Source organism: Sparus aurata, chromosome 2, assembly GCF_900880675.1.
Source record: "Sparus aurata chromosome 2, fSpaAur1.1, whole genome shotgun sequence".
NCBI classification, from domain to species: domain Eukaryota; kingdom Metazoa; phylum Chordata; class Actinopteri; order Spariformes; family Sparidae; genus Sparus; species Sparus aurata.
The window spans coordinates 15562177-15577631 of NC_044188.1; the positions used below are offsets into that span (position 1 = coordinate 15562177).

Here is a 15455-nt window from a genome sequence, read left to right on the forward strand (position 1 = left end):
GTGCTTTCATTTATTATGTGTTGGGGCCTTTGCGTTGCACCACTGCGCGTAAGGGCATAGCAGACAGTTACTCATTAATATACACCAGCTCCAATAGTCATTAACCTTGAACCTTGCACAATGTGATTGAGGCTATAGATGTGGCAGGAAAGAGTATTCCACCTAATAATGTAGAATTTTGGCAGACAAGCACAGCACCCCTAAAGTACAGCAATGATTCAAATTAACAAGTAGTAGACGACAGAGTGCTGTCTGTCCTCTAAACCTAGTTTTACAACACATATTAACTGGAGCATGTGAGCGTTTATATTTTGCCTCGTTAAATAATGGAGTAACTTACCTTTTCATTGCAACAATGCAATCATTTTCGATTTCACACAGATATACACAGACATCAACTAACTAACAAAGATTAACATTACACGCACAAGAAACTTAGTCCTATATCCCACAGTAACAGTTATTTTATGTACCTGAAGTGCACACAACAGATAGATTTGTACGCACATTTATTCAGAAAAGCGAGTTATCACTCACCTGAGCTGAAGAAGGCTCGGTAATACCTCTGTCCAGGTGTATGTGTGTGGCACAGACTGTGTCATAGGCAGGTGCGGACCAAGCTCCCACTTCGTAGATCCACCCACACACACACACTCACTCACACACACTCACTCACACACACACACACACACATACACACACACACACACACACACTCACACACACACACACGCATACACACACACACACACACACAAACCACCTCTACACACCCACAGCCATATATCAGACTTGCCGCTCAGTTACATATTTACCGTTTCAGTCAGTTAAGTTTGTACTCTCATGCTAATAAAGAGCATATATCTGCCAACCTTTGGAATCACAGGAGAATGATCAACATGTTACCAGCTCTGCACATTCGTAGCCTGAGGTGTCATCTTGTAACCTTGGTTTGACATTGATGGGGAAATAACCAGATTGATTTCGGGGCCACTTGTAGAATTGATGTTCAAGGATAAAAGAAAGACTTGATTATGTGTGGTCAGACATACTTTTATTTACTTATGCCAAAAGTACAACAGGTTGCTACACAACAAGGCCTCATGCGTAGAATAAACATAGCTTTTATTTGTACAGCGGTCGTCTTTTAAAACAGATATACTCAAAGTTGAGTTTGGTGAGCGCCTGACGAGACAGGAGATTCACAACAAACACTGTTCATCTGTTCTCTGGCTATGATGTGGCTTACATTAGGCTACTATTAATGTAGTCTTGCTCATAAATAATATCAAATGTTCTCTCAAATCGCTCAAACTTTGTGTCTCTCCTATCGGAAACTTTACACCGCTTTTCAGAACATCATGACATTTGAGTGACCGACATTAAATAGGAAAGAACAGGCTTCACAGAGTGTGTGTGTGTGTGTGTGTGTGTGTGTGTGTGTGTGTGTGTGTGTGTGTGTGTGTGGGTGTGTGTGTGTGTGTGTGTGTGTGTGTGTGTGTGTGTGTGTGTGTGTGTGTGGTGAAACTAATCATAGTCTGCTGGAGAATAGTTAATCCAGGCAGAGCCAGCAGTGGAGAAGAAGGCAGTGAGACAGCTGATGCAGGAGCTCCCTCCACTCTAGATGTGAAACACTGTGTTGGAGGAGCTCACGCAGAGACCTGCAAACGATTCCTGTGCTCAGTCAGAGAGCTGTGGCAGTTGAGATTGTCTCATATAAGGCTCATTACATTTACACGTAGAAATACACATGCATGTGTGATATACACACATACATATACAGGATATGCACGCACATATATACACATCTGCACGCAAACACACACCAACCATTCAAATGTAGACCTAAATTAGGAATATTTAACTGTTTATCTTATCTGTAAACTATATGTATTAATATAGATGTACTTATATAGGTTTATAGTATACAGTATATGCATATATGTTATAATCCAAATGTGACAAATATTATCCAGGACAATTAACAAAATAAACAACAAATTGACAAATCCTAAAACCTGAAGGCATTAAATACAAAACGGTGAACAGCAGACTACACAATATCAAAAATTCTTCTGGGGCTTCAAAGACAATCTTGTGTCAAAGGTGCTACTGGCTAAGACATACAACTGGAGTGAGAGACTGTCACAGAAAGGCACAGGAAAGGACAAGAGCACTAAGGGACTGGCACGGTCACAACTGAGCTCAACGGGCTAAAGATTTATGTACATGTTACACTTCTAATATACCTCCTCTTACCCCGTCATATAACCAGTTACCATAATCATCAATTTCTCCAATGTTTTAGTGGCTTAATATCAAATAGAACTGATCATCATTGCAGAAGGCAGTCCGGTCCGGTGGAGTGGCCTCAGTTCTCTGCTGCAGTCTCTGCAGGCGCTGCAGCTGAAAGAGGTCACAGACGAGTGAGTTAGACGAAGCAAAACATTAAACTTGCATTCACACAGACAGTTCTTAAATATTTTACTCCTTCTCTCCTTTACTTTTTCTTTTACATACAGGCAATCAACTGGAGGACTACTTTAACAGTTCTGCTATACTCTCTAAGGATTGGTAAGTATAAACACATTAAATGACACATTATGCTCATTTTCAGCTTTTGTTGCCGTGGACTTTCAAGAATATTTATAACACGCTGAAAAAGCATAATAGGTCTTTAAGATTGTGTATTGCTGTATTTATTTTAAAGGACATTAGGAGTTTTCTTCAGGTCAAGCAGTAAGTACATCTACTCAAGTATAGAGTACAATTTAAAAGTATTTTGTTCGAGTATTACTTAATACTTCTATTCCAGTATATCTGCAACATTTCTTAAACAGTTATGGTTATTAGTTTCTTATCAGATGAATATGATGCAAAACATAAAAAAGACGATGCATTATACTAAAACGGCATGTACGAACTTGTTCAAATTGTGTAACTCTTTTCACCAAAGAATTAAACTTTTACATTTTACTCAAAATATAATTTGACTTGCGGTGGAGTATTTTTAATCTGTGACACTGCTACTTTTATATAAGCTACACATCTGAATACTTCTTTCACCAGTGCCCTCCAGACCCCATTATAAAAACTACATTATGAAAATCCGTCTGTTCAGAGTTGCATAATTCAAACTTAATCGAGATCTCAACATTTCATCAGCTTAATTCTAATAAAGCGGGAGCTGTTATGAAACTGCCTGTTTGGTGGTGCGTTCAAGGATATCAGAGCATCCTTGAACTGAGCGCTGCATGAATGAGTACTGTTGCCAACTTTGTGAATTCTATGTTCAGTACAACTTTTCAAACTGGTTCGGTGACTGCAGTACCCTCAAGAAAGATGTAGTGACATTCTGTTTAAACATTAGCTCTCCATTTACTGGTTATTCAGGATGGAGGAGCCTGATTCGGGCAAATGACCAGCAGGAATGAGCTGTGCATGTGGGAGTCAGAGAGAAACATTCAAGTTATACTGTAGCTCTTGAGGAGGAAAATAATGTGGTTTCTTTGAACATGGTTAAGTGATACCAAAGAAGCTGATTACACGCACCACACACTACAAGACGTAATATACTTTTTGTTGACAGCTTGTAATCAGAATGTCCCAGACGTTTGTGTCTGTTTCTCTCTTCAATCTCTGAAATCTCAATCTTTGAAATAAGAAGAGTGGAACACAGAGATTATGCTAAAACAAAAGCATGAAATTCTCTGGTGATGACTGGTGGCGGAGATCAAACCCATGAATCAAACACAGATCTTGTGAAAAAAGATTGTGCAGTTGGTTGTTCCTTTCATTTAAAAAGATGGCAACTTCTGAAATCTCAGATGTTGGAGCTTCCTCAAATGCACCCACAGGGAGGGTAAAGGTGACGAAATGTGATCTGTAATAAATTACCAATTACAAGTTGTTGTTTTTTTCAAGCTGAAAGTAATGCAATCAAACTTAATATATGTCTTGGAAAATGTCAGCAGTAATTTAACAGGGATATAACTATTATGCTCTCTGCCTGTCTGTCTGCCTGCCTGTCTGTCTGTATCTCCAACCCAGTATCATCAAAGCATATTTTGCCTCGCCTAGACATGAGAGGCACACGTTCTTTCTAATCCCACATGCCAGTTACCAATGATAAATACACAATATCTGGTAAGACTTTCAAAATAAAGCTTGCTTGAGTTTCACAGTTTGATAAGGTTTTTTTTCACCAGAACTACTTGAGAAGAGAAGTAGAGGAAAAGATCCTGGTTTTCACATGGGAAACTAACCCAGTCTCCTGTGTTAAAGTCCTGTGTTTGAACCATAAATCAAGCTCATGCCTACGTGGACTTTGTTGCTCTTAACACAACAGTGATCCTTTGCTCCCATCATTATCGCCCCCTGTTGGCACTGCTCCTTCATGCACACTTGTACTTTTCCCACTTTATCAAGGTGAAGCATGAAGCTGACACAGTATCCTCTATCAGATCAATATGTCTATTACACTCTTTGCAGGGAACCGGGCTGGTCTCACACATACAGTTCAACATGTGTGAACACTGAATCAGCCCCCTCCTCTCCTGTGCTATGGGCTCTCCCAAAGGGAAACTCTATTATGGATGTGTGTCAGGGGGTGAGCCAGAGGTGAGGGAGCAGACAGAGTTTAAATCTCACCCGTCTCACCCACGGGGACAATCAGGTTCTCCTCCTGCTTCTCCTCATCTCCGGGGGCCCTGAGGAGAGGATCCACAGGTTGTCATGGTAACCAAATCATTTCATGTTACACAGCCGAGTGTTTGGGGTGATTTTCAGTCAGATAAAAGGACACTGACATACCTGGGTTTCTGGTTGATACTGCAGCGGCATCGTCGACCTAGAAACACAAGCAACCTTTAGCTGCATTGTCCAGAGGTCTAATTAATCAGACACATTATCTGCGTCACTGTTACCTGATAATGTAATTCTGCAGTAACACGGCGTGGAAATGCAATAATGATTAATTAACTCATAATTAATTGTTTTAAATGTGCTTATAATACTTGATTACATTGAGTGCATGTGCATATAATAAAATGATACACAAACTCACACACACACACATACAGAGATTAACTTACTGAGGATGAGGAGAATGCCCAGTGTGAACAGCACCACGGCAAATGCCAGCCCCCCAACCCTCAGGCTGTGATAGTCTGCAGAAGTAGTTCAAGGAGAAGAACACCAGAGAAGAGACGAGAGCAGGAGAAAGAGATGTAATCAATGTGGCATGTATTGCAAAAGTCTCTGATAGGTTGAATCAATGTGCTGATGATGGCTGCTCTTGAAAAGAAGAAATATTTTTCTGAACTCACCGTAAACAAATGGGTCTTCAACTTTATTTTGGTCATCTGTAAAAACATTATAAACCACAAACTCAGAACCAAGGTGTTCACATTTATCAGTCTTCTTACTCTGTGCCCCTTTTAACTGTTAATTGATGTCTCCCTCTCTGTCCTCAATCTGTAAAATGTATACATATTTTTGAGCTAGGGGGCAATTATATTAATGAGTATCCAATCAAATATAAATAGAGTAGACTGGCTTACCCTGCCAATCACATAAAACCACACTTGACCATTAGCTCCTGGGTAGAACTAAATATGGTAGTAAGACTGAAGTAAGTGTTTAGATTTCAGGGGCCAGTATTTCAAAATGATGATTTTCTATTGGTTAAATTGGACGAAACTTTGATCTGATCCAAAACATACTCATACTAATCCAAAAATGTCTGATCTTGAAGATTCAGATTCAGATTTGGCAACACAAACATACCTTTAATCGTGATACAATTCTGATTTGCAGTATTTCAGACTTAAAGGCCTTGATCTAGATCAATGTATTGCCTAAATCAAGGATCATTTGGATTCCACCTGAGAGGTGGTTTTGAGACAGATTGACCAAATAATCTTGGCATCACTACTCAAAATCTAAATTAAGTGTATCCTTTAAATGTGAAAGTGTTTTAGTTTTAGGGGAACTTAGTTGTTAAAAAAAATCTCAAGCACTTCAAGATATAGTTAGTCACACAGTGCATTTCTTTCAAAATTGGCTCAGAGGGCAGTGGATGTGGCATCCAATGATGCCACATCCACTGCCCTCCACTCAGTCTTCACCCACATTGAAAATACCAACAGATACATCAGAATTATGTTTGTTGATTTCATCTGATTTCATATACGACTTCCTCCCTACAGATCCCAGACAGTTCAGATTGGCAGTCACACCTCCTCTGTGTTAGTGCTCAGCACCAGAGCCCCCCAGGGCTGTGTTCTCAGCCCCCTCCTGTTTACAATGTACACTCATAACTGTATTCCCAGACTTTGAGAGAACTCTACTGTGAACCTGGCACAGATACAGTATCCGCTGCCGCACCATCTGACTACAGAGCAGCTTCATTCCTCAGGCTGTGAGACTCTTCAATTCATCCTTCACACTACACTCTATATAGTTTGTTTCGTTTATCTGTGATGTAGCATGAAGGAACCAAAACTCAGTTTCACATTGCAACTCTGGTGTTGTAAAATGATAGATAAATTAACCTTGTTCTTATTTCTTGTACATAAAGCTCAATAAACTTACCATAGTGGTTTTGTTCCTAATATTAATCATAGTTTTTTTGATGATTTCCCAATCTTAACTCTTCTGTAGTTGCCATGGTCAGATATTGGAGAAAAATACTGTCATATGATATAATCAAGGGTTTTGCAGAACCATCCAAAACTGATTTTCTTATTTGGCAATTGGATTTGAAAATGTAATAGGGCCTAGTATTGTTTACACCCACATACACTCTCATACAAAGACATTATCGTCTCTCTTTCCGACCAAACAGCCACACACATCTCTTCAGTATCGATTCCAATCTCTAAAAAATCTATTTCTAATCAGCACACAGAATTAATCCATACATCTGCCACTGTTCGCTGGAAGGGTTCTGGAAACCAACAGACCCATCTATATGTGGCTGTTGAGAGTAAGGTGTGACTCATCTTTAGAGATTAAATCAAGGGTACTCACCCTGCTCACTGGGCTCTGATACAGCTGAGAGGCAGCAACGAAGGGAAGTGGTTTTGGTCAGGGGGCGGAGGAGAAAGGAGAGGATAGAAACACAGGAAATGAGACAGAAGACCATGAGTGAGAAATAACTTGAACACCATCTATCTATCTGTCTATCTGTCTATCTGTCTATCTATCTATCTATGTTTACCTAACATAAGCTGTGAGTTTAACACAAAAACAGTTGGCATCACAGATCCACATCATCTATTTGTAGTGTGCGACTGTGCGAGCGTGTGTTTACATGTCTTGCACTTAATCATACACTATAAACAGACCTCAAACACACAGTCAGTGACTAACCAACCGACACACAAAGCCCTAAAGTACTAATTGATGTTTTGCTGTGAGCACACACCCAGTGAGAAGCCTTTTCATGTAACATAACCGCTTGCCCCAACACTGCCTCCCTATGGACAATTACTGTGTGCACGGATGTGCGTGTGTGTGTCTGTGGGTACTTACCAGCCACACACACCAGGAGTGAAGAGAAGAAGAGCAAAATAGTTTCCATGGCAACTGTTGACATAGAGTAATAAAGAGGGAGGGTGAGAGAGCGAATGAAAGACAAAAAAATACAGCGAGAGGTCTGTTTTACTACTCCAGCACATATGCCCCTGCACAGCGAGACATAAACAATAACACTGAACACATGTACACAAACGGTTTGTATATGCACTCCACAGACTATACAGTAAGTGGTGTGTGTGAAAGTGGGAATCACATCACAGCACTGGCTCTGTCCAAATCCCTGGAGTTTGACTGATGCCTCAGGGTATAGTTTTTATCTTGCATAGCGATCCATGTTCGGAGCCTGCTGCTTACATGTTCTCTTTTCCTGGCAGACATTACGCCTTTTCCTCCCTGTGGACATCACACAACCTTGGCCTATTTTCATGTAGGTTGTTCAATGCACACAGACAACTGTGTCTCCGGCAAAATGCGTTCATGTTAAACTATTTTGCTTCGGTGAATACATTTTGGAGGAGGTGCAAAGTCGGCCAGGTACGTTTTTAAACACGTTAGCTGTATGACTCCAGGGATGGCAATGACGACCTTTCAATTTGTGGGTCCCCCTCTTTGCTCCAGACAGAAATATCTCAACAATGAAATCTTCTACAGACATCTATGGTTCCCAAAGGATAAAGCCTAATGACTTTAAAGACCCACAGTCTTTTCCTCTAGCTTCACCATTAAGTTGACGTGTGGTTTTAGGTGAACTTTAAGATTCATGTACCCCTTAAACAACATTGGTGATCACTTCATTGGGTCAAATTATTAAAAGTTTAATGACTATCCTTTATTCCTCATAAACCAGCATTCATTCATTCTTTGCATTCAGCGCTGATTAAGAAATATAAGCATGCTGATTCAATTCAACTCAAAAAACTTCATTTGTCCCCTGGGGGGCAATCAAACGCTAAACGGTAAACATTACAGTCACTGAAAACATTAACATGTTATAATTTGTAAATATATCAGCACGATGACATTAGCATTTAGCCCAAGTGAAGACCCATAGGACCACAAAACATGTCTGCAGACACATAGTCTTGTTTTACAGGTCCAGTGTGAAGGAATTTATGGGGCTTAAGAGGCAGAGATGTAATATAGTATTCTTAGTGTTGCTTTATGTTTTCATTAGAGTAAAAAAAAAATGCTCCAGAACAAAGAATCATTGTGTTTCTGTTACCTTAGAATGACTGTGACCCAGAACAGACAACCCAAAATCTGACTCCAAAGAGGGCCTCTAGGATTTTTCCTGTTTTTAGTGGCCACCTTAGGCCACCGTATCATAGGCCTCCTGGAAACTAAAGTGTGAATAAGGTTTAATGGTTATAGCATGTATGTTACAGCCGTGCTCTTTGTAATACTTGCGTCCTCACATTTATAAATACATAATGACCAGAGCACTTACAACTGCACAGATACTGACCTGTTGGGAATAACAACTCTTAAGTCAAGATATAGCATGGTAATTTCCCATCAGTTCCCCACTGCAAACAAAGAGTTTGGTGAGGTATTGTACATCAACCATCAGGAGCAAACAAACACGATGTAGGGGACAGGCCGTTCAGTCAGAAGCACTTGTCAATTGGTTTTATGTCTTGGGGAATCAGTCTGATTCTGTATATTCTGGGCGGAGGCATTGATTAATTGATTTTTCGATAAAGGTAAATAGGTACAGGCCACAAGATCTGAAAGCATTGCATTTGATGAAGCCTATCAAAGCTTCACGCAAACCATGTATCAAGCCTTTAAAGTCTAAAAGCTTGATTTAATTCAGCTTTTACCTCGGCTGTTTAAGAGTGCCACCTGGCTGTCCACCTGACGGCCGACATGCTTTTTCCTTTATTTCCATCCATCCGACTAACTGGCTGTCTGACTGACTGGGTCCATTTATGTCCATCTACCCATCAGGCTGTTTGTCTATCAACAACTCTATCAGTGGTAGCGGACACAGTGCACTTAAATGAAAACAGTCCATTATGGTCATTAACTGAGGAACCCGCTGTCGCATTTCTGCCTAGTTGCTGTTTGTGTGTGTGTGCTTCACATATTTGATTTACAGACCTGAGCAACACAGTAGTAATTAGGACATTTATGAAATAATGTGACACAAGATGACAACAGAAGAACAGAGGGCCTATGGCATCCATTAGATTAATGGCATCTACCCCTAGAATTATAACCTTGAACAGAACAAGTTTGTAGTTTGAAAGATAGTTCGCTTGAGTTCACTATTTTAATTTTCATGTTTGTTTCGTTAAGTTTAAATGTCAAGTTTTGAACCTGTCTTTTGCTGGGGAATATTTTTGATAAATGGATTTGATCATTTCTTGTTTGAACACACACATTATCATTAATCTTGCTAACACGACGTTACCACAAGCTCTCAGAGAGGCTCAAACTAGTGTGCTTATATTTAATGCTATATGTCAGCATTTCTTTTCAGTGAAACTAATGTACTGCTAATAAACATCTAGGAAAGGCAACTCCAGTTTTTATTGTTGTTTCACGCCATCACTTTTCCAGATCTCATTTAGCCTTTTTGAGTTTTTGTTTCTTCGACAATGTTTCACACATGTTTCATCATCCATCATTTATCAGATTGTGGTTTCAAACGTCTCTCATTCTAAGGTAATAAAAACACAATGACTTGACTTGTTTTCAGGAGATTATACACTGAATAAAAGTTGTGGATATAAGTCTGTTCTGCTAGGTGCTACTAGATATTACAGACTGAATATGTCTGCAAATAAAAGAGAAAAAAATACTTTAGTTTCAGTGGTGACGACACAGTCTGAAACCTCTGCAGTCTTTTCTCACGGTTACTATTATCAAAAATATGGTGTACTCAGAGTGGAACATTTCCAGCGCAGTTAAAACCAAACCCAGATATGACTGATGAGAAATGACAATATTAGTGTTTGAAGGCATGCCTGTCACATCTCGAAAGATATATCACTTTTTCACATCAGTGGTGATGATTGATGGCTGCCCCCAAACTGTACATCACATTCAGTTCAGACACATTAATGATCCGTCTCGAGTACAGCAGGGGGGAAATTATTCACACTGAGGCAGTGCCTTGGCTCTTTAATACAACCATCACCAGAAAAAATCTGGTTTCTTTGTGATATCACTTCATAACAGGATATTTTTCAAATATCTGTATGTGTCTGTTTGTATTTCAGTAAGTATCCGTCACCACTGCTGGGGTTGTTACATTTCCACTAACACTTAAAATCTGGACAAAATCGTATAGGCCAGTTACTTTGGATGCGTGATACTGAGATTTTTGAGCTGATACCAATAACTGATAACTGGTAATTTCACATTGTTGTATTTCAAAATGAAGTTCGTAACTCATAGATAATGCACACCTGCTATAATTTAATTAGAGCCGTTAAACAGTCAAATGAAGACATTATAAATAAAAAGGCCATGATACAATGATACAAATTAACGGTTGTTTTAACTGTCTGATATACATACAAAGCAGCATTTGCATAATAATTGCATAACTGAGAACATGTTAATTTACTGTGCATATGACAATAAACACTTTGAATCTTTGAATCTCGAATCTCAAATATGTATGTATATAGGAAATTCTTCCTTTATATTGTGTATATTGCCTGTAGATGTGAGTGGAGATTGTTTCAGTCCTGTGATAGGCTGATGACCTGTCCAAGGTGTACCCACTCTGTCAAACTGGGACAAGCACCAGCTGCCTTGACACAAGTAAAGCAGCACAGATACAGTTATGGATGGATGTGTTTCTACAGATGGTACTACTTTTTCTTCTCCCAATTTGATTTCAGGAGAGTTTGTTGAGTTGACTATCACGGTTTTGGTTTTCAGTTTAGATGTTTCCTGTTTGGCTTTCTATTTTGTAGGGTAATGGTTTGTATTCATTAAGTTCTATATTTTGCTGTAGTTTTTTGGACATTGCCCCAGCCTGCTCTATCAGTTTTGTTGCCTGCCTTTAATTCATTTTGAAATACAGTTCAGGTTATGAAAGCTCCCCTTGAACTCTTTCAGCCATCTGTCTTGGTGTCTTGCTGATGTTGATTTTATGCAATAATGAGAAAGTTTGGTGATACAATAAGATGAAGTGATATGTTGTTTTACAACTCTTCAAATTTAGAGTGGTAATATCAAGAAAATGTCAAAATAGCATGAACGCTGACTACCATAAAGAGATACTGTCCAGTACATTTGACCATGAGTCATCTTGAGCTTCCTCTTCAATAGCAGAATGAGTCTCCCATAACCTTTTTCTTACTCCTCTAAACCCTCGTCATCGTTTTCAATCATCACATGCTGCCCAGCTGGTGTGACACCTCGATATATCCGAAACGAAAAGGGATAGATTGGAAAGATGGCTGGACAAATGATCAACCAAAAGTAAAAAAATGTATATTTGTGACAGAAACCCGTAACAAAAAAAAAAAATTGCATGAGGCAGTTACTTATCCACTTGCTAAATGTTCCTATACAACATCCCCGGCGTGTGTTCAGCCAGATGCTCTCCTGTTCCAGTGGTGTAAAGATAGTTCTGTCGATTTGAGGCTAATGAAAAGACAGGATGTTGGAGTGAAGGTTGACGCTTAACTGAGAGTGGTGTGATGCCCTGTTGTTTCTCCTCTCACTACGAGACGTGTTAATGGCACAGATATGACAGTAAGTGTTAATGGTTAAGTGGCCCGCTGTACAAGCTCCTTCGACTCTGGAGGAACCACAGACAGTTTGGGGTTTAAGGCCGAGCAATCTGTCTGACTCAGAATACTTTCACTCGTCCATTCCCACCTGCCTCTCTTTTTAAGGACAAAGGAAGCAGACCTTTAGGCAATAGAAACCTCAATTTAAAAGAGATTCAGTTGCATACAATACGAGTCATATTACATTCCCTGAAGGAACAGAGGTGGCATGACAGCCGGGCAGGATGGCTGCCAACCAAGTCAACACTGTTCGAGGCGGCTTTTCAAAATTTGTAATGGTGAAATATTTGAGAGTAAATACACTAGATATTAGATTTTTCCAACGAGCCTTTGGGCCAATTTTCAGCCGTGTTTATAGCAACCAAGCCAGGTAAGCCAAAAGTATGATCTTTTCCCAATCCTAATCAAGTGTATTTTTTGCGTAAATCAAACTTGAATAAGATGCTGGAGCTACAAAACATCAAAGTAGAGGAGAAAAAAGCATGGGCACACTCAGTCCGTGCAAAAATATGTTTACGTTAGGCATTTTTTCAAGAAATGCAAAGTTTCAACTAATTCGTGAAATGCCTTTTTCGGCATACCTTTGACAAGTCTGTACAGCGGTTTCTTCCTACATGACACAAATAAAACAAAACATTTTGACTGTCAGGTGAAAAAAGAAATGACGAGTGGTGAGATCACAAAAGAGAATATCACTTATGTTAGGGTTCGCTAGAAGTCTGGCCTATGGGGGCGTTTTTTTAACCATTAGTAGGTCAGTGTCACATTTGTCCCGTGAGAATTCTTCAGAGATTTTCGGTGCATTGGCACTGGCCAATGTAATGTATCACGCAGCTTTTCAGCAGCAGCCTTTCTCTCTCTAGGTGTGATACGGGGTACCTGAGCAGTTGGCTCTCCGTCTTTCCTTTAACCTACCTCATCTGCACTATTGTTAACAATATTAAGTTCCAGCGCCAGGCCCATCTTTGTCTGAGAGGACAGAATAAGAAAAGGGCAGGCAGGACAAGGGAAAAAGCAGGAAAGGAGGCTGTTTTCTGTAATTTGGGAACAATGAAAGGGCAGGCTGAGAGACGGAGAGAATGGGAGACAAGCAGACGTTATTTGGGAGGAGAGTACAAGGCGAAGGGCACCCAGAGGAGACACTGTCTGAGGAGTGAGGGCAGGGCGAGGGCAGTCAGTTGTATGATTGTGGCATTTCCAGTATAAAAAACACAAAGCATGAAAAAGGGAAGGTCAGGAAATGGGATGACAGAGGAAGGCGATCAAAGAGACAACATAACCAAAAGCAACAGGAACAACGAGACGATAACGTAGATTAGATCATGGCAGTAGAGTGATAAAAAGCTCGATGAGAGATGGAAGAAATGATGATCTAACCTACTGACATCAGACTATCCGGCTTTAAATCAATCTAACACAAACTTCTGACATCTTAATTTACAGTTTAATTGGTGAAATATCGAAAACATGGACGAGATGAGAGCAGAACTATATTCAAATGACAGATTCTGCCCACAGTTTCGATGGTCTTACACGAGACCACACCCAACCAACCCCTTACTGTGTTTTTAGTGTGATCCTCATGTTGGACATTTGTACATTATGCATATTACATGTGTTTTTATGTGGAAAGTTTTAAATAGGAGGTTGATAATCATCAATTTGGAAAATTTCAGATTTTGATCCACGCTTTTGTGCGTGTGCAGGTCTCTGAAAGCACATCCATGACTAATGACCCGGAGGCTTTTATGTGTTGCAAACAAATTAAAAACAGAAGTGTCCCGGTGTCCACTGAAAAAAGCTGTTTCCTGTTTTTCGACAGTAATAAAAGATAATGTAGGGCAGATAAGTAGGTCACTCCACAGGTCTCCATAACCTTTGTGTGTGTGTGCGGGGAGGGGGGACAATCAGCCTCCTATATGTGCCACCGTTATGATGTTACATCACGATGACAGCAGTGTGCGTCGACCCACACTTTGCGTTATCACCATGGCGACTGCCTCCAAATAATGGGTTAAAATGACTTATCATATCACAAGGAGCAGGAGAGAGGGGTGTGGCTGTCGAGAAATGGAAATCGCGCACACACTCATTTAGAGGGTTGTTGTTGTTGTTGTTGTTGTTGTTGTTTGTTATAGGTGGCGTATGTGTTACGAGCTTCCGCTCACTGACTCACGAAAAACAATCGGCGCGATATCATCTCGACACCCGATCTGTGACGTCCACTCGCGCGTCCCAACCTGTGGAACGTCTGATGGAGCGGAAGCATCATCCGCCTGGTGCCTTTTTTTGTGCTTTTTTTCCAGTGACAGCAGCTTACGCGCTTAGAATACAGACAGTGACATCATCTGATATTTTTGCTTTTTCGACTTACTGTTTAAGAGAGCAATCACGTCAGATGATCTGGGTAAGGGCTTGTATGTATTTTGCCGCGCAACCGGTGAAGGTTACAGTGACCAGTGGCAGCAGACACACCCTCATGTTATAGCACTGATACACAAGGAGAAGCCTTGAGAATGGCATGAGCATCTTCAGCAGTGTGTGGATATTGCAAACACCACACGTGTTGGCGTAATAAAGCCTAAATTTACTTATAGATGTGTGTGATTCACTGAAAATCATGATTAATTGCACCATTTATTCACACTCTCCATTTTCCATGTAAGCACATTTTCTAGGAATATCATGAGTCCTCTGGAGGTAAAAAAATAAAAAATAAAATAACACAAGATAACACAAGCACCACCTAAGACATCAAATATGCACGTGTCAACTTACCTCTTGTTTCTCCAAACTGAAATCCACCCCACAGAAATCAATCAGCTCGTCTCACACGGCTTTAGCTCCAGATATTCTCATCTGTCAATATGTGCCGCTCACACTGCACACATCCACCTGTCCTGTGAAAAAGAGATGTAATGGATAACAGTGTGGCTCCTGGAGTGACTGCTTATCCAGTGTGTTGAACCCTCAGTGTCGCTCCCTCTCCTTCTCCCTCCCTCGCTCCCTTTCTCTCTCTCTCTCTCTCTCTCTCTCTCTCTCTCTCTCTCTCTCTCTCTCACACACACACACACACCCATCACATAGACCCTGAGCATAATGCCAGCCCCGTGTGTGATTGACAGCTCGTGATGGTCTTTTGGCTTCTCCGTGATT

At 40.3% G+C, this 15455-nt stretch overlaps 1 protein-coding gene across 1 annotated transcript; it reads right to left on the reverse strand.

The window, feature by feature from the left end:
• Positions 1-1032: 1032 nt before the first annotated feature.
• On the reverse strand, positions 1033-15337 carry fxyd6 (FXYD domain containing ion transport regulator 6). The gene is made up of 8 exons (XM_030401039.1): positions 15078-15337; positions 7537-7590; positions 7033-7056; positions 5328-5363; positions 5094-5168; positions 4813-4849; positions 4651-4709; positions 1033-2406 (listed from the first exon to the last, which is right to left on the reverse strand). The coding sequence occupies exons 2-8, from the start codon at positions 7583-7585 to the stop codon at positions 2372-2374; spliced, it is 315 nt and encodes a 104-aa protein (XP_030256899.1). The 5' UTR covers positions 7586-7590; positions 15078-15337; the 3' UTR covers positions 1033-2371.
• Between the last annotated feature and the right edge of the window lie 118 nt (positions 15338-15455).

Bases quoted from the DNA above. Each gene is read 5' to 3' on its own strand.
- fxyd6 (XM_030401039.1), bottom strand. From the start codon at position 7,585: ATGGAAACTATTTTGCTCTTCTTCTCTTCACTCCTGGTGTGTGTGGCT. The intron at 7,057-7,536 runs GTAAGTACCCAC...GCTGCCTCTCAG, and splicing joins ACTCCTGGTGTGTGTGGCTG to CTGTATCAGAGCCCAGTGAG. The intron at 2,407-4,650 runs GTGAGATTTAAA...GACCTCTTTCAG, and splicing joins TGTCCCCGTGGGTGAGACGG to CTGCAGCGCCTGCAGAGACT.